Source organism: Mauremys mutica, chromosome 14 (assembly GCF_020497125.1).
Source record: "Mauremys mutica isolate MM-2020 ecotype Southern chromosome 14, ASM2049712v1, whole genome shotgun sequence".
NCBI lineage: Eukaryota > Metazoa > Chordata > Testudines > Geoemydidae > Mauremys > Mauremys mutica.
In genome coordinates this window covers 9,321,458-9,344,397 of record NC_059085.1, presented here as the reverse complement: position 1 = coordinate 9,344,397, position 22,940 = coordinate 9,321,458, and the positions used below count along the sequence as shown (strand labels likewise).

Genomic DNA, 22,940 nt, shown 5'->3' with positions numbered 1-22,940 from the left:
GCGGGGGGGGGAGGGGTTACACCTTATTCCCAACACAATGCCCCATGGCAAAGACTAGTTTTTTCATGGACAATTTCAATCAATGTCATGGCAGAGGTGCCAGAAACGAGGCCATGTCACAGAAAGGGGGGGAGCGAGGGGCTTGGAGGAGGGCTGGAGAGCGATTCCAGCCCATGCTAACTCCGCAGCAGCAGCTCCTGTCCTGCGGGACGCGCCAGCTCTCTGCTCTGAACATTGTGACCTGTGCACCCAGCACCTCTCGGGGTTTGGTGCATCCACCCCTCCGGAGATGGAAGTAGAGAGCCAGGTTTGATTGGCGTTGCCACCTAGCGCATGGGGCCGCCACGCCTCTGGGGTTTGGCACATCTCCCCCTACGAGGAGCCACCACCACGCGGGCCAGGTCGCAACGCCCAGAGGGGAGAGAAGCTGCCCTTGCGGGGCACACGGACTTCAATCAAAGTCACGGTTACGGGGAACACCGTGACCTCCAGGCTAGGATGGTAGCCGGGGCAGGGCATTGGCTCAGCACTGACTCAGCGGGAAGAGCACCACCTACCCCGCCGCCAGCACCTGGGAGTCCCCCAACCCTGCCTCGCCGGGGGGAGCAAAGAGGCTCCCAGCAGCGGTGTGGAGCTGTAAGCCAGAGAAGGCACAATGCCTCTGAAGGAGCTCTCCCGCCTTCCCCCGGCCAGGCCAGGGCGTCAGGATCTCAAAGCGCTTTACCCACATTGACTGATTGACCCCATACGAGGGGCGGGCTAATCACCCTCAAGCCCCCTGCGTGCCGCAGCAGGCTGGCTCCCAGTCCTGCAGGCAGCTTCCCGCATTGGGTGGCAGGCTGGAACTCCTGAGCCAGCTTCCCTGGCATTCAGAACGAAGGGATTTAATTAACGAAGGAGAATTAATCCTCCAATCAGCACAGTCGCCCCAGGGTTATTTCTGCTGACCTCCGATTCTGTCCTTATGTTGCCCCCATGTTTTCACTGTGCACCAGATTTTGGATCAGAAACAGACAGTTTCAGCAGCTGGCTAGGGACGGTTGGGCCCCCCAGAAAGGAGAGGGAGGGGATTAGGTCTGTGGGGTAAACGTATTAGATGGGTGTTGCTGCTAAAAATGACCAGTTAACAATGTAGCTATTTAAATGGTCTTTAGCCCGTGGAGGTGACTCTGAGCCCTAAAGAAGAGTTGCTGGGATTGCACCCTGCCAGCGGCGAGTTCAGGCTCTCTGCTGACTCAGGCGGACGCCAGCCAGTCAGGCACATTTTAAAGCTGACTGCAACCAAAAGGCCTGGGAACGTTGTGTTCATTGGTGAAAGTGGTGATTCTACACCACACTGCCCTGGCAGTCACAGGGGCCTCGCTGCACAGACAGGGCGACAGGCACCGTGGGCCACATTCTCCAGAGGGCTCCACCCCCTTCTGAAAGCCTGGCCCGGCGAGATGGAGTGACCTGTCCACCGTTACAGACGGAACCAGAGGCAGAGCTGGGAGGAGAACCCAGGCGTCCTGGCTGCCAGTCCCAATCTCTACGCACGCTTCCCCTGGCCTTTCCCCAGCCCGGCAGCTCGCGACCGTGCCAGCTCCAAGCCGAAACCCACACACGTCCTCCTACCCGAGTCGCAGGTGAAGGTCCTGGCCGAGTCGTCGGTGAAGATGATGGCCACGGCCTGCCTCTTGGTCTCTTTCGGCAATCGCGTGATGCACTTCACGTTGCTGATCTCCGTGACCTGCAGAGGGAGACGCGTTCCCGAGCTGCTGCCATCTGCGTTCCGCACCTCACCCCCTCCCCTCCTTTTCTGCACCGAGTAACGGGGCTCCCTCAAAGTCTCCCCTCCTCCACCCGGCTCCTCTTGGTTTCTCCACCGCTCGGCACTAGATATTCAGGGGGAGCCTCTACCTTCCCCAGAGAGAACCGCAGGGGACTTAGCACGGGGGGCATAGAAAGCCACGTGAGAACCTGTATTTCAAGGGAAGAGTCCCACAGCTATCGGAGATCAATTGCAGCAAGAAAACATCTGGCCAGAAAACGGTTCCCCTCAGGAACCCAGGCTGGGGAAGGAGAAGCGTAAGCTCATTGGGGCATAGGCAGGTAAAGGGCCATGACACTTGGATCCTGCATAGCCCAACATACCCTGCATACCCCATAACAATCACCCTGCCCGAGGAATTCCTCACCGCAACGTACTTTTGACCAGGCCCCAAAAGAATCACTGTGACAAGTGGGGAGGGAGCGCTGGCTATGGGGGAGCACCCAGCTGCTCCGGTCCCACCCAGCAGGAGTCGCTGTGGGGAAGGGGGTGAGAGCGCCGGCTGGGGGCGGGAGCCGCTCCGGTCCCACCCAGCAGGAGTCGCTGTGGGGAAGGGGGTGAGAGCGCTGGCTGGGGGCGGGAGCTGCTCCGGTCCCACCCAGCAGGAGTCGCTGTGGGGAAGGGGTGAGAGCGCCGGCTGGGGGCGGGAGCTGCTCCGGTCCCACCCAGCAGGAGTCGCTGTGGGGAAGGGGTGAGAGCGCAAGCTATGGGGGCGGGAGCCGCTCCAGTCCCACCCAGCAGGAGTCGCCGTGGGGAAGGGGTGAGAGCGCCGGCTGGGGGCGGGAGCCGCTCCGGTCCCACCCGGCAGGAGTCGCCGTGGGGAAGGGGTGAGAGCGCCGGCTGGGGGCGGGAGCCGCTCCGGTCCCACCCAGCAGGAGTCGCCGTGGGGAAGGGGTGAGAGCGCCGGCTGGGGGCAGGAGCCGCTCCGGTCCCACCCGGCAGGAGTCGCTGTGGGGAAGGGGTGAGAGCGCCGGCTGAGCTCCGGTCACACCCAGCAGGAGTCGCTGTGGGGAAGGGGTGAGAGCGCCGGCTGAGCTCCGGTCCCACCCAGCAGGAGTCGCTGTGGGGAAGGGGTGAGAGCGCCGGCTGGGGGCGGGAGCCGCTCCGGTCCCACCCAGCAGGAGTCGCTGTGGGGAAGGGGGTGAGAGCGCCGGCTGGGGGCGGGAGCTGCTCCGGTCCCACCCGGCAGGAGTCGCCGTGGGGAAGGGGTGAGAGCGCCGGCTGGAGGCGGGAGCTGCTCCGGTCCCACCCGGCAGGAGTCGCTGTGGGGAAGGGGGTGAGAGCGCCGGCTGGGGGCGGGAGCCGCTCCGGTCCCACCCAGCAGGAGTCGCTGTGGGGAAGGGGGTGAGAGCGCCGGCTGGGGGCGGGAGCCGCTCCGGTCCCACCCAGCAGGAGTCGCTGTGGGGAAGGGGGTGAGAGCGCCGGCTGGGGGCGGGAGCCGCTCCGGTCCCACCCGGCAGGAGTCGCGGTGGGGAAGGGGTGAGAGCGCCGGCTGGGGGCGGGAGCTGCTCCGGTCCCACCCGGCAGGAGTCGCCGTGGGGAAGGGGTGAGAGCGCCGGCTGGAGGCGGGAGCCGCTCCGGTCCCACCCGGCAGGAGTCGCGGTGGGGAAGGGGGTGAGAGCGCCGGCTGGGGGCGGGAGCCGCTCCGGTCCCACCCGGCAGGAGTCGCTGTGGGGAAGGGGTGAGAGCGCCGGCTGGGGGCGGGAGCCGCTCCGGTCCCACCCAGCAGGAGTCGCCGTGGGGAAGGGGGTGAGAGCGCCGGCTGGGGGCGGGAGCCGCTCCGGTCCCACCCAGCAGGAGTCGCTGTGGGGAAGGGGGTGAGAGCGCCGGCTGGGGGCGGGAGCTGCTCCGGTCCCACCCAGCAGGAGTCGCTGTGGGGAAGGGGTGAGAGCGCCGGCTGGGGGCGGGAGCCGCTCCGGTCCCACCCAGCAGGAGTCGCTGTGGGGAAGGGGTGAGAGCGCCGGCAGGGGGGGGGAGGCGCTCCGGTGCCACCCAGCAGGAGTCGCTGTGGGGAAGGGGGTGAGAGTGCCGGCTGGGGGCGGGAGCTGCTCCGGTCCCACCCGGCAGGAGTCGCTGTGGGGAAGGGGTGAGAGCGCCGGCTGGGGGCGGGAGCTGCTCCGGTCCCACCCAGCAGGAGTCGCCGTGGGGAAGGGGGTGAGAGCGCCGGCTGGGGGCGGGAGCCGCTCCGGTCCCACCCGGCAGGAGTCGCTGTGGGGAAGGGGGTGAGAGCGCCGGCTGGGGGCGGGAGCCGCTCCGGTCCCACCCAGCAGGAGTCGCTGTGGGGAAGGGGTGAGAGCGCCGGCTGAGCTCCGGTTCCACCCAGCAGGAGTCGCTGTGGGGAGGGGGGTGAGAGCGCCGGCTGGGGGCGGGAGCCGCTCCGGTCCCACCCAGCAGGAGTCGCTGTGGGGAAGGGGGTGAGAACGCCGGCTGGGGGCAGGAGCCGCTCCGGTCCCGCCCGGCAGGAGTCGCTGTGGGGAAGGGGGTGAGAGCGCCGGCTGGGGGCGGGAGCCGCTCCGGTCCCACCCGGCAGGAGTCGCCGTGGGGAAGGGGGTGAGAGCGCCGGCTGGGGGCGGGAGCCGCTCCGGTTCCACCCAGCAGGAGTCGCTGTGGGGAAGGAGTGAAAGCGCCGGCTGGGGGCGGGAGCCGCTCCGGTCCCACCCGGCAGGAGTCGCTGTGGGGAAGGGGGTGAGAGCGCCGGCTGGGGGCGGGAGCCGCTCCGGTCCCACCCGGCAGGAGTCGCTGTGGGGAAGGGGTGAGAGCGCCGGCTGGGGGCGGGAGCTCTGCCTCGGTGATTTATTCAGCTGCGTCAGAGCAAAGGGGCAGCAGATCAGCAGAGACTCTCCAACCTTGGGGCATCCGCGCAGGCACACTGACTTCTCGTCCGGATACTTCTCTAGCCGCTGGGGCCCTTTACTGGAGGATTTCCTGAACACCAGCCAGCACCTCCGATAGATCTGCCAGAGAGACACCAACACAGAGGCTGCAGCATGGACCGAGCACCCCTGCAATTGCACAGGGACATCTCGCAGGGGGGCATTTTTCCCAGTGATCAAACGCCCCCTGACTGGGGTTTTCCTGTCCCCACGAACAGCATCCAACATGGAGCAAAGTAAGCGACACTCAGCACCTCCCTTTGCTGACCGTGCCCGGGGGAACTGCTACATCCCTGAAGAAGGGGCAGCAGCGGGTTACGGTTAAGCCCTAAACTTGAGCAATGACCAAACCTCATTTCTAGCAAAACCCAGGGGAAACCTCTTGCAGTGAATCCACGTTTGCTTCCTATCACGGGTCACTCCAGCTTCTTCTAGGCCAAGGAGCTGTGAGCATTATGGCCACATCTGTGGGAATCTGAAGCAGTAACTGGGCTCAGAAACTGCAGGGCCGGGGCCCTAGACAAGACAGTCAGATCGATCAATCAATCCAGTGAGAAAGGCCCAGGCACCACTTCACAGCTGCCTGTTTTATGGAGCCGTGTGATGCAGACTAGACTCTGAACTGCAGGGAACAACCCCGCAGGGCAGGAGCGGCAGGAGATCCCTCAAAGTGGGGGAGCCAACAGCGTTCGAACCAGGGCCCCGCCCCATCTCCCTAAGGCCCCGCCCCATCTCCCTGAGGCCCCGCCCCCGCACCACGCCTTCTCCCCAAGACCCTGCCCCCTGCTCGCTCCTCTCTGCCCTGTACCTCCCATCACTCGCCCTTATGGTCGGTAAAAAGTGGGACGGCCATGAGAGGGTCGCACACTCGGTTGCTTTCGCAGGCCGAGCTGTACGCCCAACATGACAGCCACTGCCTGTGACAGGGGCAGGCAGCAGCAGCAGGGGGCGCCAGAGAGGTTTCCCTGCCTGCAGCATCAAACAGGCGCTCTGTGGGCCTGACTCTCCTTCCGCTCACACCAGTGGAAATCACGTTTTCACGTTTGCTCACTTTCACCAACATCAGCAGAGTTCTTCCCGCTAACGCCCAGAACAGCCCCCGAAGTTCTGGAGCTGGGCAGCTGCAGCGTTCAGCAGTTCCCGCATTCCAGACAAAGACAGACAAACAGAAACATCAGGCTGAGTCTCGACCGGACGACGATCTAGGCTGGACATTAGCAGCAGGTTCCCCCACGTCTAGGTTCACTTGACGGTGTGAGCTCCCTGGAAAGGACAGTCTGCCCCACACGCTGGCTGTGGAAATCACTTACTGGCGACCAGCGGTTCTCAAACTTTAGCAACCACACAACCCCCATTTTGAATTAAAATTTTCCAGGGACCCCCAAACACCTCCACTCAGCCCTTGCTCCACCCCCTTCCCTGAGACCCCACCCCTGCCCCACCCCTTCTCTGAGGCCATTCCTCCCGCTCACTCCATCCCCCCTCCCTCTGTCTCTCCCTCTCCCCCACCCTTGCTCACTTTCACCAGGCTGGGGCATGGAGTTTGTGTGCAGGAGGGAGTGCAGGCTTTGGGAGGGAGTTTGGGTGTGGGAGGGGGTGTGGGCTCTGGGCTGGGGCAGGGGGTTGGGGTGCAGGCTCTGGGAGGAAGTTTGGGTGCAGGAGGAGGTTTGGGGTATAGGCTCTGGGAGGAAGTTTGGGTGCAGGGGGTGTGGGCTTTGGGAGAGGTGCGGGCTCTGAGCTGGGGCAGGGGATTGGGGTGCAGGCTCTGGGAGGAAGTTTGGGTGCAGGAGGAAGTTTGGGTGCAGGAGGGGGTTTGGGAGGGGGCTCTGGGAGTTTGGGTGCGGGGTGCTAGCTCTGGGCTGGGGCAGGGGTGCGGGAGTGGATGAGGGGTTCAGGCTCCAGTTGGGTTGCTCCCAAAAGCAACTGGCACATCCCTCTGGCAGCAGTTCCTAGGCAGGGGGTCTCCACATGCTGCCCCTTCCCGCAGGCAGGAGGAGTTGATCAACGGGGCCGCAGATCACCTGGGGAATCCTCTGGGACCCCCAGGGCTTCATGGACCCCCGTTTCAGAAATGCTGCTGTAGACAATAGCTGGGGCCCTACCAAATTCACAGTCCAGTTTGGTCAATTTCAAAGGATTTTCAGAGGATTTAAAAATTGTAAATTGCACGGTTTCAGATATTTAAATCTGAAATGTCACAGTGTTGTAACTGTGGGGGTCCCAACCCACAAGGGGGCTGAAGGGGGTGTCACAAGGCTATTGTAGGGGGCAGGGTATTACCACCCCCACTTCTGTGGTGCTGCTGGCAGCAGCAATGCCTTCAGAGCTGCGCTCCCAGCCAGCAGCTGCGGAGCTTCTTACAGCCGGAGGAGGCTGCCAGAGATGGGACTGACCCAGCCCCAGGAGTGGCCTCTGCAGGGGAACAGGAAGTCCGGTCCCTCCCCAGCCCAGCTGGGACTAGTATCTGGAACCCTGCGCACGGTAAGAGCCCCCCGCCCTCCCCCTCCCCTACACCAGCCAGATTTCACGGGGGAGAACAGATTTCATGGTCTGTGGCGCGTTTTTCATGGCCGTGAATTTGATAAGTCCTAACAAAAGCACATGGCCTCTTTTCATCCCATCCGGGAGCCCCCATGAAACACCTTCTCAGGAGAGATCACAGCCAACCTGCCCATCGTCATGCAGAGTTCACGCTGCAAGACAGGAAGCCCCTCAACCCAACCCCAACCCGGAGGCGATCTCTTAAGCTCTAACACCAGACCCGCCCTCCTCTCCTGTCCCTTCTCTGCCTGCAACTGACACTCTGCTACACTGAGAATCTAACCCCAGCTCAAGGCAGCAGGACTGAGTGGTTACAGCAGGGGTCTGGGAGCCAGGCGCCACAGCTTCCAGTCCTGAATCAGGTCACTAACTTACTATGTCAACTTCAACAAGTTCCTTAGAGCCTGATTTTCAAGCTGCCGACCTTCCATCGACCTCAGCAGGTGCTCAATAGCTTAGACAATTCAGGCTCTTTGGGCCTCAGTTGCCACATCTTTCAAATGGGGTGAGCACCACCCACTTTCGCAAAGCCCTTGAAGATGAAGGGCAGCAGGCTCCTTGTGAAGCCACACCCACCCCTAGCATTTCACGTATGAACTGAATCCGCGCAGGCCGGCTCCAAGCCGATTCACTTTGATTCCACTGCCCGGCCCATTAGAACACCACCGCTATTGGTGCTGTTCGTGCAGCACCTGGGCACCGGAATGCAATTTTCCTTCTTGGCTCTCGTCTCATTCCCAGGGATCCTGGAACCTTTTTCTTCTCGCTCCAGGCTTTCAAACGAGAAATCCCAGCAACTGGATGGCAAGGCCTTGCAGCTGCATTCCCGCAGAGGTCAGAGCTGCGTGCACTCATTGTAGAAGCCAGCAGCCGGGGGGACTTGGTTACTTTCTCGAGTCTACCCAGAACAGGGGTATCTGCCTTGCCCCAGGACTCGTAGCTCAGCCTGCCAGAGTCATCTCAGCGACAGGACACTATGCTGTACGTGGAGCGAGGGCCTGACGCAAGCTGGACTCAACGGGGTTTGGACCCAGGCCCCCAAACCCCGGCCTGGCCACGCGGTGGGGTAATGCTGGGCACGGCCCAGGGAAGGGAGAGTGTGCAGTGCTGGGGGCAGCAGCTGGGTAGGGTCAAGATGGCACGATGCTCCCGGATGGGTTAGGGAGAGAGCAAGGAGGGGACTGTCAGTCAGGCGCTGGGCGAGGCTGGTCTGGCAGGAGGTTGTGGCTGGGAACAGAGCAGGAAGCAGAGGCAGCTGATGCCCAGACGGAGGATGGCATGGTGGCGGCGTGCAAGGGGTAACAAAGCCGCGGCGACCTCGAACCCGCCCCGTGTCACTCTCCTGCTTCCAACGAGGTTCTGCTGAGCGGCTGTGGGTAGAGAGGGCAGAACTAACTCCAGGAGGATCTCCACTAGCTGTTAGCAGTACGTGGCCTATGAGACAGCGGAGCACATGGTCCCCAGCACAAAGCATGGGCCGCTCCACCCAGGGGGTCCCCAGGCCAGCATGTCAAGGCAGCAAACAATGGTAAAGTAAGGACAGGATGGGCAGCGCTCGGCCGCACCCCCTCCTGGTATCCCGGATGCCAGGTGGGCACCCGCCTCTTTCCCACCTGCTCGCACCGCACGCACAGCCTCATGCCTATGCTCTCCCGCAGCGTCCCCACTTCCCCCAACATCCTCTCATCTCTGCAGCCCCACTGGATCACCCCCTTGTCTCCTCGCTGCCCCTTGTGAGCGTGCCGGGCTGCCATTCCTCAGGGCGATCGATTCATTTGCACCCACAGCCAGGGCAGCCCTCTGCCAGTCACAGTGCACGGCCCTGACTTGAGAAAGCATCGGGTGCCCCAAGCACGGCGGCCCAACGCAGGAGCCACGGCCCAGTGTTACGGAGGGTAAGCCAAGAACGAGGGCCGATCGCGGGCCCCGGACGGCAAAGGGCAGAGCCACCAGTTGGTACGTGCCGCTCAGTGTTTGCAACGTAACCACTGCGCAAGCGAGGAACCGCCCCACACAGCGCCAAGGGGAAGGACCTGGTGTCAGCGCGCTGGGAAACTACGTCTTACAGCTCCACAACCATGCCCAGCACCCTAGGAGCCGGAGTCTGCTCCCACGGACCCAATTTACACCCCGGTGCGTAACTGCCCTGGGCCCCACGGAGTGACTCCCCACTTACACCTCACGCGTAACCGCCCTGGGCCCCACGGAGTGACTCCCCACTTACACCTCACGCGTAACCGCCCTGGGCCCCACGGAGTGACTCCCCACTTACACCTCACGCGTAACCGCCCTGGGCCCCGCGGAGTGACTCCCCCCTTACACCTCACGCGTAACCACCCTGGGCCCCACGGAGTGACTCCCCACTTACACCTCACGCGTAACCGCCCTGGCCCCCGCGGAGTGACTCCCCACTTACACCTCACACGTAACCGCCCTGGCCCCCACAGAGTGACTCCCCACTTACACCTCACGCGTAACCGCCCTGGCCCCTACGGAGTGACTCCCCACTTACACCTCACACGTAACCGCCCTGGCCCCCACAGAGTGACTCCCCACTTACACCTCACGCGTAACCGCCCTGGCCCCCGCAGAGTGACTCCCCATTTACACCTCACATGTAACCACCCTGGGCCCCACGGAGTGACTCCCCACTTACACCTCACACGTAACCGCCCTGGGCCCCGCGGAGTGACTCCCCACTTACACCTCACGCGTAACCGCCCTGGGCCCCACAGAGTGACTCCCCTCTTACACCCCGACACGTAACCGCCCTGGGCCCCACAGAGTGACTCCCCTCTTACACCCCGACACGTAACCGCCCTGGGCCCCACGGAGTGACTCCCCACTTACACCTCACACGTAACCGCCCTGGGCCCCACGGAGTGACTCCCCACTTACACCTCACGCATAACCGCCCTGGGCCCCATGGAGTGACTCCCCACTTACACCTCACGCGTAACCGCCCCGGCCCCCGCAAAGTGACTCCCCACTTACACCACGGTGCGTAACCGCCCTGGGCCCCACGGAGTGACTCCCCACTTACACCTCACGTGTAACCGCCCTGGCCCCCATGGAGTGACTCCCCACTTACACCCCGACGCGTAACCGCCCCAGCCCCCGCGGAGTGACTCCCCATTTACACCCCAGCGCATAACCGCCCTGGCCTCCGCGAAGTGACTCCCCACTTACACCCCGGCGTGTAACCGCTCTGGCCCCCGCGGAGTGACTCCCGATTTACACCCCAGAGCATAACCATCCTGGTCCCTACGAAGTGACTCCTGACTTACACCCCAGTGTGTAACCACCCTGACCCCTATGGAGTTACTCCCTTTTTTAAATCAGAACCAAGTCCTAAATCCATAAGGGTCCCTTTAAGAGCCACTTTAAACCTCCTGAACTGGAGCTATGCCGATTTACACCAGCTGAGGATGTGGCTGGCAGTCGTTCAGTGGCTCAGAGCAATGCTCCGCTGCAGTTCAGGACGGGAAGGGAACCAGCCACAGGAGGCCGCTTCTCCAGATAGCACGGGTGCAAACCGCCCCCAGCCAGGATGCAGGGCCGGGGGGGGGGACCGGACGGCCCGGACACCTGCAGCCCCAGGAGGCCGCTGTAGCAGAGAGATGGCACAGAAACCAAAGCAGCCACTGCTGCTCATGGTGCTCGTCGAAACCCAGGGGACATTCAAAAATACTGATCTGCTTGTTAAGGAGAGAGCCTGCGCCACGGCCAGTCGAGTTCACACGGGCCCCAAGAATCCTGTAGCTGGCAGCGGAGGCTGATGGCAGCTGGCAGAGTTGCCAACTCAACCATCTGCTGGCCGGGAGCACCCTATTCAAATTCAGCCACCAACCCGAGCTGTGGGTGGGGCAGGTTTCCCTGCCTTCGGTGGAGTGGTTCCCCTGGGCACTACCAAGTCATCCTGCCAGGAAGGGCTCAGCCCTGGGACCCACCCAGAAGCTTCTGATGTTCTTCACCCTTGCAGTGGATTAAATTGCACTTTTACTGAGGTGGGAGGGGAGGTATTTAAAATTCCCAGGAAGGTTCTGCCCCGCGTCCCTCCTCACCCTGTTCCAAAAGACAATACTAATGAATCCCTCGGCATTTCCCAAACGAGGGCAGGATCAGCATCCCCATTTTACAGATGGGAAAATTGAGGCACAGGGAGGCAAAGCAACTTGCCTGAGGTGCCCGAATAGAACCCAGCTCTCCCAAGCCCCAGCCCATGCGCTAGGCCCCACCTGCCTCCCCCAAGCCAGGCTCTGTGCTCTACTAGCCAGGTCCTGGAGAGAATGGTCAGGAACAACGTGCAACCGTTTCTAGTCTCTGTCTACCCCACGGGGCTGCATCCTCGGGGTTTATGGGGGTGAGTGAGCCTGTGTGTGACTGAAGAACGAAATGCTGCCCTTCCCCCGCCCCGCCAACACAAGCGTAGTCCGTTCCAGTCGGGCAGGGGCTGCGCCCCACCAGTTACAGCTTCCACCGAGCAGCTGGGCCCAAGCGGCTCATGTTTCAGCCCGGACCATAAACCCGCCGGGAGAGGTGGTTAAAATCCCAGCGGCACAGCACCCAGCCAGTGCCTGGACATCTCCGAACAGGGCGATGGGGCAAAGCTCGTCCTTTGCTGTGCGCCCCACAGGTCCCTCCCCCAGCTGCACCGGCCGCTCGCCCGACAGCGCCGCCATTGTAACGTCCCCGCCGGCTCCCAAAGCACCGCAGCCAACGTCTGGAGCTGGCACGGGAGGAGGGGACAGGGAGCGCCAGTCTTGGCACCAGCGCAGCAGCAAAAGGGTTAACGCCAGGGGCATTTTGAAGGGGCATTCACAGCGCACTGAGAGGAACGGGTGAGGCTCCCTTGTCACCAGCTGCCACTGATGACGGTTTCTGTCCCAGTGAGAAAGGCGCCCTGTCGACAGCCAGCACCGCACACCGCCACGGCAGCCTGCCTCCGGGGATCTCAACGCGCGGTACGAACGTGAGGGACGCCGGCCTCCCAGCGAGGAGACCTCATCAGCCTCAGTTCACAGAGGGGAGACCGAGCCAAGCAAGGCGCAGAGACGCACGCAAGGAGCCAAGAACAGAACCCAGGAGTCCTGGACCACAAAGGTTGGTGGGGTTTAACGACACATTCTCCACGATGCGCAGGAAGGCGGAAGATCCTCGCCATGCCCACGAACACCTGTTGCCTCCGCTCGGAACGGACACTCCTCCACGCCGCCATTGTCCGTCTCCCATCGCGCTGCGCCCTCGCCCGCTTCCCACCGGGCAGAACCGTGCGCAGCCGCCGAGCTGGGCTCTAACCGGCCACGGCAGCTCAGAGCCACCTGCTCTGCCTTCCTGCTGCAGCCGGACACGGCGCATCTCGAGGCTCTTCCGGTGCCACGTGGCTGCTCCTTCTTCACTTCCTGTCCTGAACTGTTGTGGGGTGATTAGCAATCTCAGCCCGGGACCAAGGAATCAGCAATGCCTGAGCCACGGCCCCTGCTCTGGCCCTCCCGTGCCTCAGTTTCCCTGGGGGATAATACCACTCGGGGGTGGCGGGATTTAACTCAGTGTGTCGAGCACTCTGGGCAGGAGGTGCTCCAATAGGAATCCAGTTAGTCCAGATGCCAGTGACTGTGGGGGGCAGACTGACGGGCTATTGTGGTCTGGCTCCTCTCTGGAGGGTAAACGGGCAGCAGGTACCTCCCTGCCTGTGCCAGCGTCTGCCCTAGTCCCTGCAGAGTCCCAGGACTCGCCCTGCAGGCTAATCTGGATTTGGGGGGAGCGGAGGATTTACAGCTTCTCCGGCCCCACCCCCTGCTCCCCTGGGGTGCTCAAGCCCTGCCCCTCCCCCGTCACTCTGCCAGCGTTAATTGCAGCGCAGTCTCACTTAATGAGTGGCAGCCGGAGCAGCGGCCATGTCTGCCTGAGTGCGAGTGCTCCCCCGGGCGGGCACACACCTGCCCCCTCTGCCTAGCACAGGCCCTTGGCTGCTTTACCCTTCAGGCCCCAGCAGCCCCCCTCCTGGTCCTCTCCCTGCAGCAGTTCGACCCCTGCTCCCTCCTTCCTGGTGGTTTTGTTCAGGGGGAGCTGCCCCCTTTCCCCCCCTTCTCCTCTCCCTGCCAGCCCTCGGCATCACTTCCCTCCCAGCCATTCACCTTCCCCGCCTTTGTTCGCTGTAATTCGCATGAAATTAACCGGCTCCCGCTCTGCTCCCTGGCTGCTGGAGGAAAAGAGATGAACTGGCCCTTCCCTGCTCTGCTGCTGAGCCAGAGGGTCTGTCTGTCTGTCTGCTCATGGAGCTAGTCCCAGGGACTGCACCCTGGCACCCATTGCCCGCTCTCAGCGCCAGCTGCTGGGCCAGAGCCAGTCCACACTGCTGCGAGCTTCCCCCCAGCAGTGCCCATCCAGAGCCAGTCCACACTGCTGTGAGCTTCCCCCCAGCAGTGCCCCACCGGAGCCAGGCCAGACTGCTGCGAGCTTCCCCCCAGCAGTGCCCCGCCGGAGCCAGGCCAGACTGCAGCGAGCTTCCCCCCAGCAGTGCCCTGCCGGAGCCAGGCCAGACTGCAGCGAGCTTCCCTGCAGCAGTGCCCTGCCGGAGCCAGGCCAGACTGCAGCGAGCTTCCCCCCAGCAGTGCCCGCCAGAGCCAGGCCAGACTGCAGCAAGCTTCCCCCCAGCAGTGCCCCGCCAGAGCCAGGCCAGACTGCAGCGAGCTTCCCCCCAGCAGTGCCCCGCCGGAGCCGCCAGACTGCAGCGAGCTTCCCCACAGCAGTGCCCCGCCGGAGCCAGGCCAGACTGCAGCGAGCTTCCCCCCAGCAGTGTCCCGCCGGAGCCGCCAGACTGTAGCGAGCTTCCCCACAGCAGTGCCCGCCGGAGCCAGGCCAGAGTGCAGCGAGCTTCCCCACAGCAGTGCCCCGCCGGAGCCAGGCCAGACTGCAGCGAGCTTCCCCCCAGCAGTGCCCCGCCAGAGCCAGGCCAGTCTGCAGCGAGCTTCCCCGCAGCAGTGCCCCGCCGGAGCCAGGCCAGACTGCTGCGAGCTTCCCCCCGGCAGTGCCCTGACGGAGCCAGGCCAGACTGCAGCGAGCTTCCCCCCAGCAGTGCCCCGCCGGAGCCAGGCCAGACTGCAGCAAGCTTCCCCGCAGCAGTGCCCCGCCGGAGCCAGGCCAGACTGCAGCGAGCTTCCCCCCAGCAGTGCCCCGCCGGAGCCAGGCCAGACTGCAGCGAGCTTCCCCCCAGCAGTGCCCTGCCGGAGCCAGTCCACACTGCTGTGAGCTTCCCCCCAGCAGTGCCCCGCCGGAGCCAGTCCACACTGCTGCGAGCTTCCCCCCAGCAGTGCCCGCTGGAGCCGCCAGACTGTGCTGATCACATCTCCTCCCGAGTTTGGTTTCGTATAACCAGACTTGCTCTGCACCCGTGTGGGAGGGAGCGCGGTGAGCAATCCCTGCATCTGAAGGATGAAAGCCTGTGCGAAACAACCAGGTTTCTGGACAGCCCAGACGCAGGGAGCCAGAGCACCGTAGCTTTGCAGACACATAACAAGCCCCCTGGGAGTGCAGCGGCTGTTTGGCACGTAGCACTTCCTCCCAGCCCGGTCGCCCAGGCCCGCCTCCGGCGAATCTCCGGCTGCTCCTAAGAAAACATCCTTACTGAGCTGTCTGGGAGAATTAGCCCCCGATGCAGATTTCAGAGCCCGTGACACCCACAGCCAGTGAGGCTCCGAGAGCCAATTTGCAGAGGGGGCTGGTCCAGGGAACACGGACTTCCCGCGACCCCAGTGGGCCCAGTCCTGCAGCCCTCTGCACACAGAGCGCCGGCTTACAGGATCCAGGCCTGATTGTTTCTTGCCTCCAAAGTGGGTGTGTCTGCAGCACCTGGGCGACTGGAGAAGTACCAGCCCCTGACGGGAACAGAACCTCCTTTCAGGGGGTTCCTGACAAGCAGCAGAAGTGTCAGAAATGGGCTACAGCCCACTCACACTGAGGCTACAGAGAAGACGACGATACCAGAGGCTTCTGTGAGTGGGATGCTAGTCTAGGTCTGGACACCGCTGACCCGAGCCCTGCAGTAGCTAAGCGCCTCACACACACCAATCAATGTGCCCATTTTACAGATGAGGAACCAAGGTCCAGATTAAGTGACAGCGCAAGGAACTGATCCCATATATCCTGTGCCGGTCATTTTCCCTGGCCCTGGCTGGAGTCAACCGCATTGTCCTGCCACATCCAACAGGCTCCTCTCAGCCTTTTATTTTAAAGGAGAAAAATAAATAATCAGGAACAAACTACAATGAAGGCTCCACAAGAGAGAGCACAGTGTGTGTGTCATGCCGCAGCTGCCTCCACAGTCAGCGCACGTAGGAATTTAAAGGAGCAGTACTCAGAAAGCAAAGGCACTGCAGTTTTGCAGCTCCATGCACCACAGATGGCTTCAATGAGAGCAGGAGCCGGCTGTCTGTGCCGGCCTGGGTGCCTGTGACAGAGGCCCAGTGGGGGTTCGCTACTTTGCATCAGCAACTTGGCAGGCCGGGCATACTCACTACACCGAACACGCTGTGGTCATGATATATACCCCAAAGGTGGCATGTCATACGTCATTGGAAAACTAATCACTCACTGATCATTAATATCTCGCACGATGTACGTACGGTAAACCCCCAAAGGACCTCAGAGATACATGCTGCAAAGATGTCCTTAAAATGTATTTGGCCTAAGCCACGCCTGTCGCAGACAAAGGAACGTGTTCCACCTGCTTGAAAGCGTCTCTGATGTAAATTAGGCAACATGTGACCAGAGACAACGGAAGGTCCATTTACATAAAAGGTGAGGAAAGGCATCTGCCTAGCGAGTAGGGGAGACACAGACAGGGGGTCCGAACCTCAAATGAGAAGCAATTGAAGCAACTGACTGTATACGATGTTACTGTATTACAGCAGCAAATGGAGTGAGGTCTTTTGTAAAAGCCTGTGACACTCTGCTGATTATCATTGTAAAATGCAGACACTAACACGGTAGGAGGGTTTATGGATCCTCATTGATATATTGTGCTTTAAAGTCTGAGACCAATCAAAGGGAGAAACAGGCTCTCCCCCAGCCAGGAGGGGTGGCCGCTATCTACCTGTCTCCAGTGTAAATTAAGCAGCCTGGAATCAAAACGGCGGAAGTCCCTTTGCACGCGCATCAGCAGGAGGATGGGACGTCCACAAGAAAGGAAGATCAGCAGGAAGCTTGAAGAATGAACTTTGGGGTGATACAAGGGGAGCAAAAAGACACCGGGGGGGTGGGGGGGCGTCTATCACTTGGGGGATTCCAGAGCTCTTAAAAATCGCAGAGCGTTGGCTCCGTCGGCCAAAGAGGCTGACGTCTCGGGGAGCTGAGTGTAGGTGAGAAACCTGCTTATCAATAGGGAGACCAGACAGCAAGTGTGAAAAATCAGGACAGGGGGTGGCGGGTAATCGGATAAAGGGCCAAAAATCGGGACTGTCCCTATAAAATTGGGACATCTGGTCACCCTACTTACCAAAGACTGTCCCTCTCTGAAACAACGTTGTGCCTTAGAAGTGTATTTTCACTTCTGTTTGCTTGTAACCTGCGTCTATCCTTATTCCTTATACTTGGCATCACTTAATCCTCTCTGTTGGATTAAATAAACTCGTTTGACTTTTGATCCAAACCAACCCAGCGCTGGGATTGAAATGAGGGCCAGTTACATTAACGAGCTGCCGCACGCTGACTCTGTAAAGGCGCAATGAACTTACTAACGGCTGTGAGTGTCCCAGGAGAGGGCTGGACACGACCCAGGCAGGCGGACTGGGGTAAATCTGGGACCGGGGGCAAGGCGTTGGAGTCACTCTGCAAACAGTAACCGGGCAGTGGAAGCCAGGCTGTGACCCGCATGCTGACAGCTGGGATCCGGGCTGTGAGCCACAGCAGCACACCATGAGATGCCCCCAGAACGGCAGGGCAGGTGAGGACAGAACCCCCACTGGTCTGGGTTGAACCCCAAAACCTCGCAGTGTCGTTAAGTGGCAGTAGCAGGCTACATGGTGCCAGACCCAACAGGAGACACAGCCCGCCCTGAGGAGCTCACCATGTAACGGGGCAGATAATGCCAACCAGGAGAGCCAGAGGCAGCTGCAGGCCCAGGGCCGCATTGTGTCCTTAGGAGGAGGAGGCACCAGGCCACTGCCCCATGCGTTAAGAGAGCGTGGCGGATGCTCGGCTCTGCACATCAGCATGGGCACCCGGGCTGGGCCGAGTCCTACCCAGTCCTGCAGAGGGCGGCACTGACACCGAACGGCCCTAGCACGAGAGGCAGCGTGTATCCGTGCCACACGCACGGCCAGCCACACAGGGCTGGGGGACCCGCTCCCCTCTGCCAGGCTGGCCCCGGGCCCACCCCTCAGAACCTCGCTCCCCTCAGCACACGATGTCGGCGGCAGCACTTGGCCGACGCTCGCTGGCTTCACAGCAGCCGTGCCCCTTAAAGGAGGGCTTTGAATGAGGACAGGGGAGCCTGGCACACAGGCACGAGGCGCCAGGAGCAGGAACCATGGGAAGGAGGCTGAGGCTGCACCGTCATGGAAGATAGTCAGACGTTCTCCCTCCATCCAGCCGCACAGCTCCAGAGGCGGGAGCAACGTTAGCCGCGCTTGGCCTCCGTGCTCAAGACGCCCGGCATCCCCACAGCTGGATCTCGGCTGCTCCCGGCTCCCTCCCCTGAAGCTGCCCCAATGCTGGAGCAGTGCGGAGAGAATTGCTGACAGCTCCCGGCGTCGACAAGGCCTCTGTCAGATCCTGAGCATGCAGGGAAAGCTCCAGGAGCGGCCACTGGTTTCAGATGCCTCCAGGGACCCACCCGGATGCCTCAAGCAGCCACTCTGGGAAAACGTTGGCCTGTCCCCCTCCCCCAGCTCTGGGGCTCCGTCTCCCCAGCTGCACAAGGGGGCTAGAGACACCCATCTCAGAGGAGAGCTTGGGAGGCTGAATCCCTCACGCCGGTGAAGGGCAGGTGAATGCGTTACAGAAGCACTAAGCCACGAAACCTCTTTTGTCTCACTTGACCACGCCCAATATAGACACAGATCCACCACATGCACCCGACGGCTCCGGTCCGGTGGCTCAGCAGAGGGCCGCACCCACTCAGTGGCAAGAGGAGAGGATCGCAGCTGGCAGTGGTCAGCAGGGCACAGCAGAGATCCGGCTGGCGCAGGGCCCCGGGGATGACCAACAAGGCCTTTCACCATGAGGTCGCCGGTTCTAATCAGCCCCAAGTCGGCAGTAAATGCCAGGGAGTGTGGGAAGGCCAGGCTCCTCCCTCACCCCGTAAGGCAGGGGGCAGAAGCTGTTCCTTTCCTGTGGGCACAGGCTGGAGCCCAGCAGCAGTAACTCCACTTTAAAGCCAAGACCCACAGGCAGGCAGTCCCTCGGGAGGGCTGGAGCTCTGGCTCCAACATGGGCCCACGAGCACAGATGCAGGAACAAGCTGGGCCCAGGGGCAGCTGCGGGGTGGACACTTGGGGAACATCAGGATGCTCGATGGGCTCCCCACAGCTCCCGTTCCCCACGGGCGGGACCCAGGGCAGCTGGGGCCGGGATGCAGAATGTGCCCAGGCGGGCTGGCTGGGTGACATTAGCTAGGGATGATTTAGGGCTGATGGAGCTGGCCAGAGCCCGGGCACTGTGCACACCCGGCCCTCAAACAGCTCAGCCAGGCCCAGCTGCAACCCCCCAGAGCCAAGACGTGGGTGCCCTGCGATTCCCACCCTGCCAGTGCCCTGAAATCCCAACCCACCGCTCCCCTTTATAGCCCAGTCCTTGGGCCCAAACACTCAGCTCCGCTGAGGCCCTGCAGCCCCCGCCCTTGCTATTCCAACCCTGGTCCCCCACACCAGAGTCCATCCATCCTGTGCTGCCCCAGACCTGACTCCAGCCCGAGCAGAGGTGCCACTCAGGGCCAAATCACCTGTGCGATGGTTTATTTAACAGCCAGACTGAGATCTTGCCCTTGCCACGAACCAGGGCTTGACCTCCTTTTGCAGCCCCACAGCTCCACCCCTCTCCTCCGCGCCCGGCTGGGGGTTTCTTTGTCTCAGCAACTGCAGTTTGACCCCTTTAAGAACAGATCCCGGTACGGCGCCTCCCCATTGAAATGCAAAGCACACCGGCTCTCCACCAACTCTGCCTAAAATATGGGTCAAGCCAACCAGCTGGGGAGCCCCAGTCACGTGGGATCACCTGCCTCTCGCCTGGCAGGTGGAAAACTGAACTGCTCTTTGGGGGAGGGGCAGGGTGGAGCAGGAACTTGCACCTCCCTCTACCAGCAGCTCCCCCTGCCACCCCTGCGCCCCGGGCAGCCTCTGCCGCCGCTGGCTCCGGAGGGGCACAGCGCTCCTGGCACTCGGCCCATGCGGCGAGCACGACGCCCGTAAGCAGATCGACGACCCCGGTTCTCTCGCTAAGGACCCAGTCCTTGGAAATCACCTCAAGGCCCCACTGCAATCCATGGGAGCGGAGCATGCCTGGGTTTGGGCCCGAAATCAGTGACCTGCTAACACATTCCCCCCCGCCCCCCCCCCCCCGTCTCCCATCCCCCTCAGGGCTACAGGGAAGTACAGCACCATGTACACCTCCCCTCCTCCGACTTCCACCCACACACTCCTCCGGCTGCACAACCAACCTCCCAGGGATCCCAGGTGATGCACAGGCTCGGGACCTAACGGGAGATTTAACTATTCCCTGGCTGGCGCTGACATCATGTGCAAACGCAGTCAGTGGCACAGAAGGGGCCCAGGGGTGACCAGGGTGTAGGGTTCTGGCTGGGTTTGGCCGCTAGGCCTGAATCGTGGCTTTAAATCCGCAGCCTGCCTGGTCCGGACAGCACAAGCACAAACCACAGTGCCAAATTCCTCCGGAATTACACAGAAAGCAACAAGTGCAAAGCCATCTTCTCGCCTCTCCCCCTTAGCCTATAAATAACCCAGGGGGTCAGATGTTTTTTTTAAAAAAAAATATCCAGGCACAGCTTGTCTGCTGGGCTGATCCAAATTCAGCCGAGTTTTGCTCTCGGAGGGAGATTCCCACAGCTGAATTCAAAGGACAACCCCCCTCATTCCCCCCCCCCGACTTTTCAGTGGAAACGCCACAGCTGCAACTTTACCCGGCCCCAGGATGACCGGCGACAGCGGCCAGCCCCCTACGCACGGCACAGGAGTGCTGGGGACGGGCGCTCAGAGCAAGCCGGGGTTGGGGAGGATGCTCGGGCATAACCCAGAGACAGAATCTCCTGCGAGGATGCTCTCGACACAAAAGAGGAACGCAGGGGGGAGGTCTTTCTGCATTTTGCAGCTGCCCCCGTGTTTCAAAAGCGGGGGGAGGGGGGGAAGAGACCTTCAAAGCTAACGATAACGAATCATTCATCACAATCCCCCCGATCCCCTCCCCACTTACCCCCAATTTCCTGCTCTTCATTTTCACGTAGCCCTGTTTGACGATGTCGTTAAAATTCGTAGCCATGGCGTAGCCCTCTGCAGCCGGGATCCACTCCCAAGGCGCTCCAGGCTTTTCCCTCGCCTGCTTTCCTTCCGTCCGTCCGTCTTCCCCCCCCACTCTCGCTCCTCCTTCTGCGTTCACCTGTTTTCAGATCCTCCCCGGGGTCCGGGCCGGGGTCCTCCTCAGCATTGTCCTAGCAGCCTCACGCTCCCCTCCTCCCTGGCACTGGCTGTAAAATAAAAATGACAGATTAGAGATAGTGACATCTTCCCCTTGGTCCCCCCTCCCGCTTTCCTCTTTCTGGCTGAACCATTCGGGAAAAACCAAGGTGCATCACACAGAAGAGGAGAAATGGAACAGTCCAGTTGTTAACCCCTCGATTCTTCCTCCAGCTGCACAAGGAACAACTTTCTCCCATGCCTGTGAATCTGCTGCGGATCCAAGAGGGGAACCGAGACAGGTGTGTGGGGATGAGACTTGGCGGCAGGGATGTAACAGGGGCTGACCTCCAGGCCGCTGAGGGCCCTGGAGAAATCATCTCTGATGAAGGCTCTCCAAAGCTTTAATGCACTACCGAGGCAAATCAAAGCGCCAGGGTCATCGCAGGACAGCAGGAGGTTTGAGCTAATAAATAATGACATCATCTCCCAGATCTACAGCCCTTTTCGTCTCCAAAGATCCCAAAGCACTCTGACCAAGTGAAGAAGCCGACTGTATCCCAAGACAATCCATCTACCACTGACCATGGGAGCCAGGAAAGTGCTGGCAGAGATGGCACATGCTCCATAGTGAGTACCAGCCGATCAGGCCTGGACGCTTCTGACAAACAGGGGATCAAGCCCCTAAACGGTGTGTCACTTGTTCCTCTCGGACAGATCTTTTTTTAAAATATACCTTTGCACAACTTGTATGCTTTTTCATGCCAGTCAAATCTCATTGCATCAAAATGCAGCCACCTCCGGGGTGGAACACAAGAGCTGTCTGACAGCTTACAGAACAGGCCCGTCTACATTGCGAGAGCAACCAAGTCACAACACTGTGTCGTGTCTGAAACATTGTTCCACCTCATAGCACGGACAGGACCTAAGCATGCCTTTCAGTCTGCCACGGCCCCAACATGGAAAGCAGTGCCTGATGAACCCCCAAAATGACAGGCACTTAAACATGGTGTATGTAGGAAACTTAAACTATGTGGGCTTCCCTTTAGCATCAATCACCCTCTAGACTCTCTGCAGCACAAATCTTTATTTCTGTCAAATAATTCTCCGAGAGTGGGGCATGTAGGACATTTTGGGATGAAAATGAGTGACAGCTCTCAAAAATGAGAGACATTTGTTAGATACCAACCCAAGCATATCTGATCCCCCGTCACTGAACTGTGCGGCAGGAGGGCTGCAGCAGACATGGGTTTAGGTCCCATCTACACGACAAGGCACAACAATATTGGAATTGTGTCAGGAGACAAGCGGGATGTAGCCAGGTCCAGTGACCCAGCTGATTTTGTATTGTAGGCAGGCCCATAGGCTGCACCCGACACTTTAGGACAGGAAGTGCAGAATGACACTACATTGAAGGTGGTGGGGGGAGGGATGACTTACGCAAGCACAACAGAATTACACTGTTTGGAATAGGACCAGGACGCTGGAGCGAATGCCCTGGCTTTTAGGAAAAACATTGTGGGGTCTTTCACAGCCACAAGGGGTCAGTGCTAGGAACTCCCATTCAAAGGAATTGCTGACACTACAATGGAGTGACCAACATACAGTGTTCTGCCCTGAGACGGAGTTATGGGCACAAGCACGGAGAGGCCGGCACCATGACCGGATTTCCAACCCCAGGAGAAAGCAGACAGTGCCAGAATCCCATGGCCAGAGACGGGAGGAAGATGCCAGCACATGGACAGATGGCACAGAACAATTCCTGGATCTCCCCGCCGAGAGGCACTCGCTTCTATCCAGTGCTGTCATGCCAGTGCCAGGGTGGCTACGGGCCACTGCTACGTGACCAGCCCTCATGCACACACAGGGCCAAACCCCAATCAGCTGACGCGCCAGCAGTCCCAAAGGGGCTGCTTGCATTTGTGAAATGATCATAACGTTGGTTTTATTTTTTCTCTGTTTTCAGGGAGGAAAGTCGGTCACTGAAGGTTTGCTGCTCAGAGCTCTCTGTATGTCACACACACACACACACACACACCTTCTTTCCGCTGGGGAGCGGAGCCGGCAGGCAGCCCTGCACTGAGCAGTGCT

At 61.0% G+C, this 22,940-nt stretch overlaps 1 protein-coding gene across 2 annotated transcripts in view; it reads right to left on the bottom strand.

The window, feature by feature from the left end:
* DOK4 (docking protein 4) overlaps nucleotides 1-22,940 on the bottom strand; it is a 46,009-nt gene that overhangs the window by 11,407 nt on the left and 11,662 nt on the right. For both annotated transcript variants that reach the window (XM_044986887.1, XM_044986886.1), the window contains exons 2-4: nucleotides 20,650-20,920; nucleotides 4,657-4,764; nucleotides 1,615-1,729 (exon numbers count right to left, since the gene is read on the bottom strand). In XM_044986887.1, coding sequence (XP_044842822.1) covers nucleotides 1,615-1,729; nucleotides 4,657-4,764; nucleotides 20,650-20,715 — 289 coding nt within the window. In that variant the 5' untranslated portion in view covers nucleotides 20,716-20,920. The remainder of the gene's footprint in view (nucleotides 1-1,614; nucleotides 1,730-4,656; nucleotides 4,765-20,649; nucleotides 20,921-22,940) is intronic.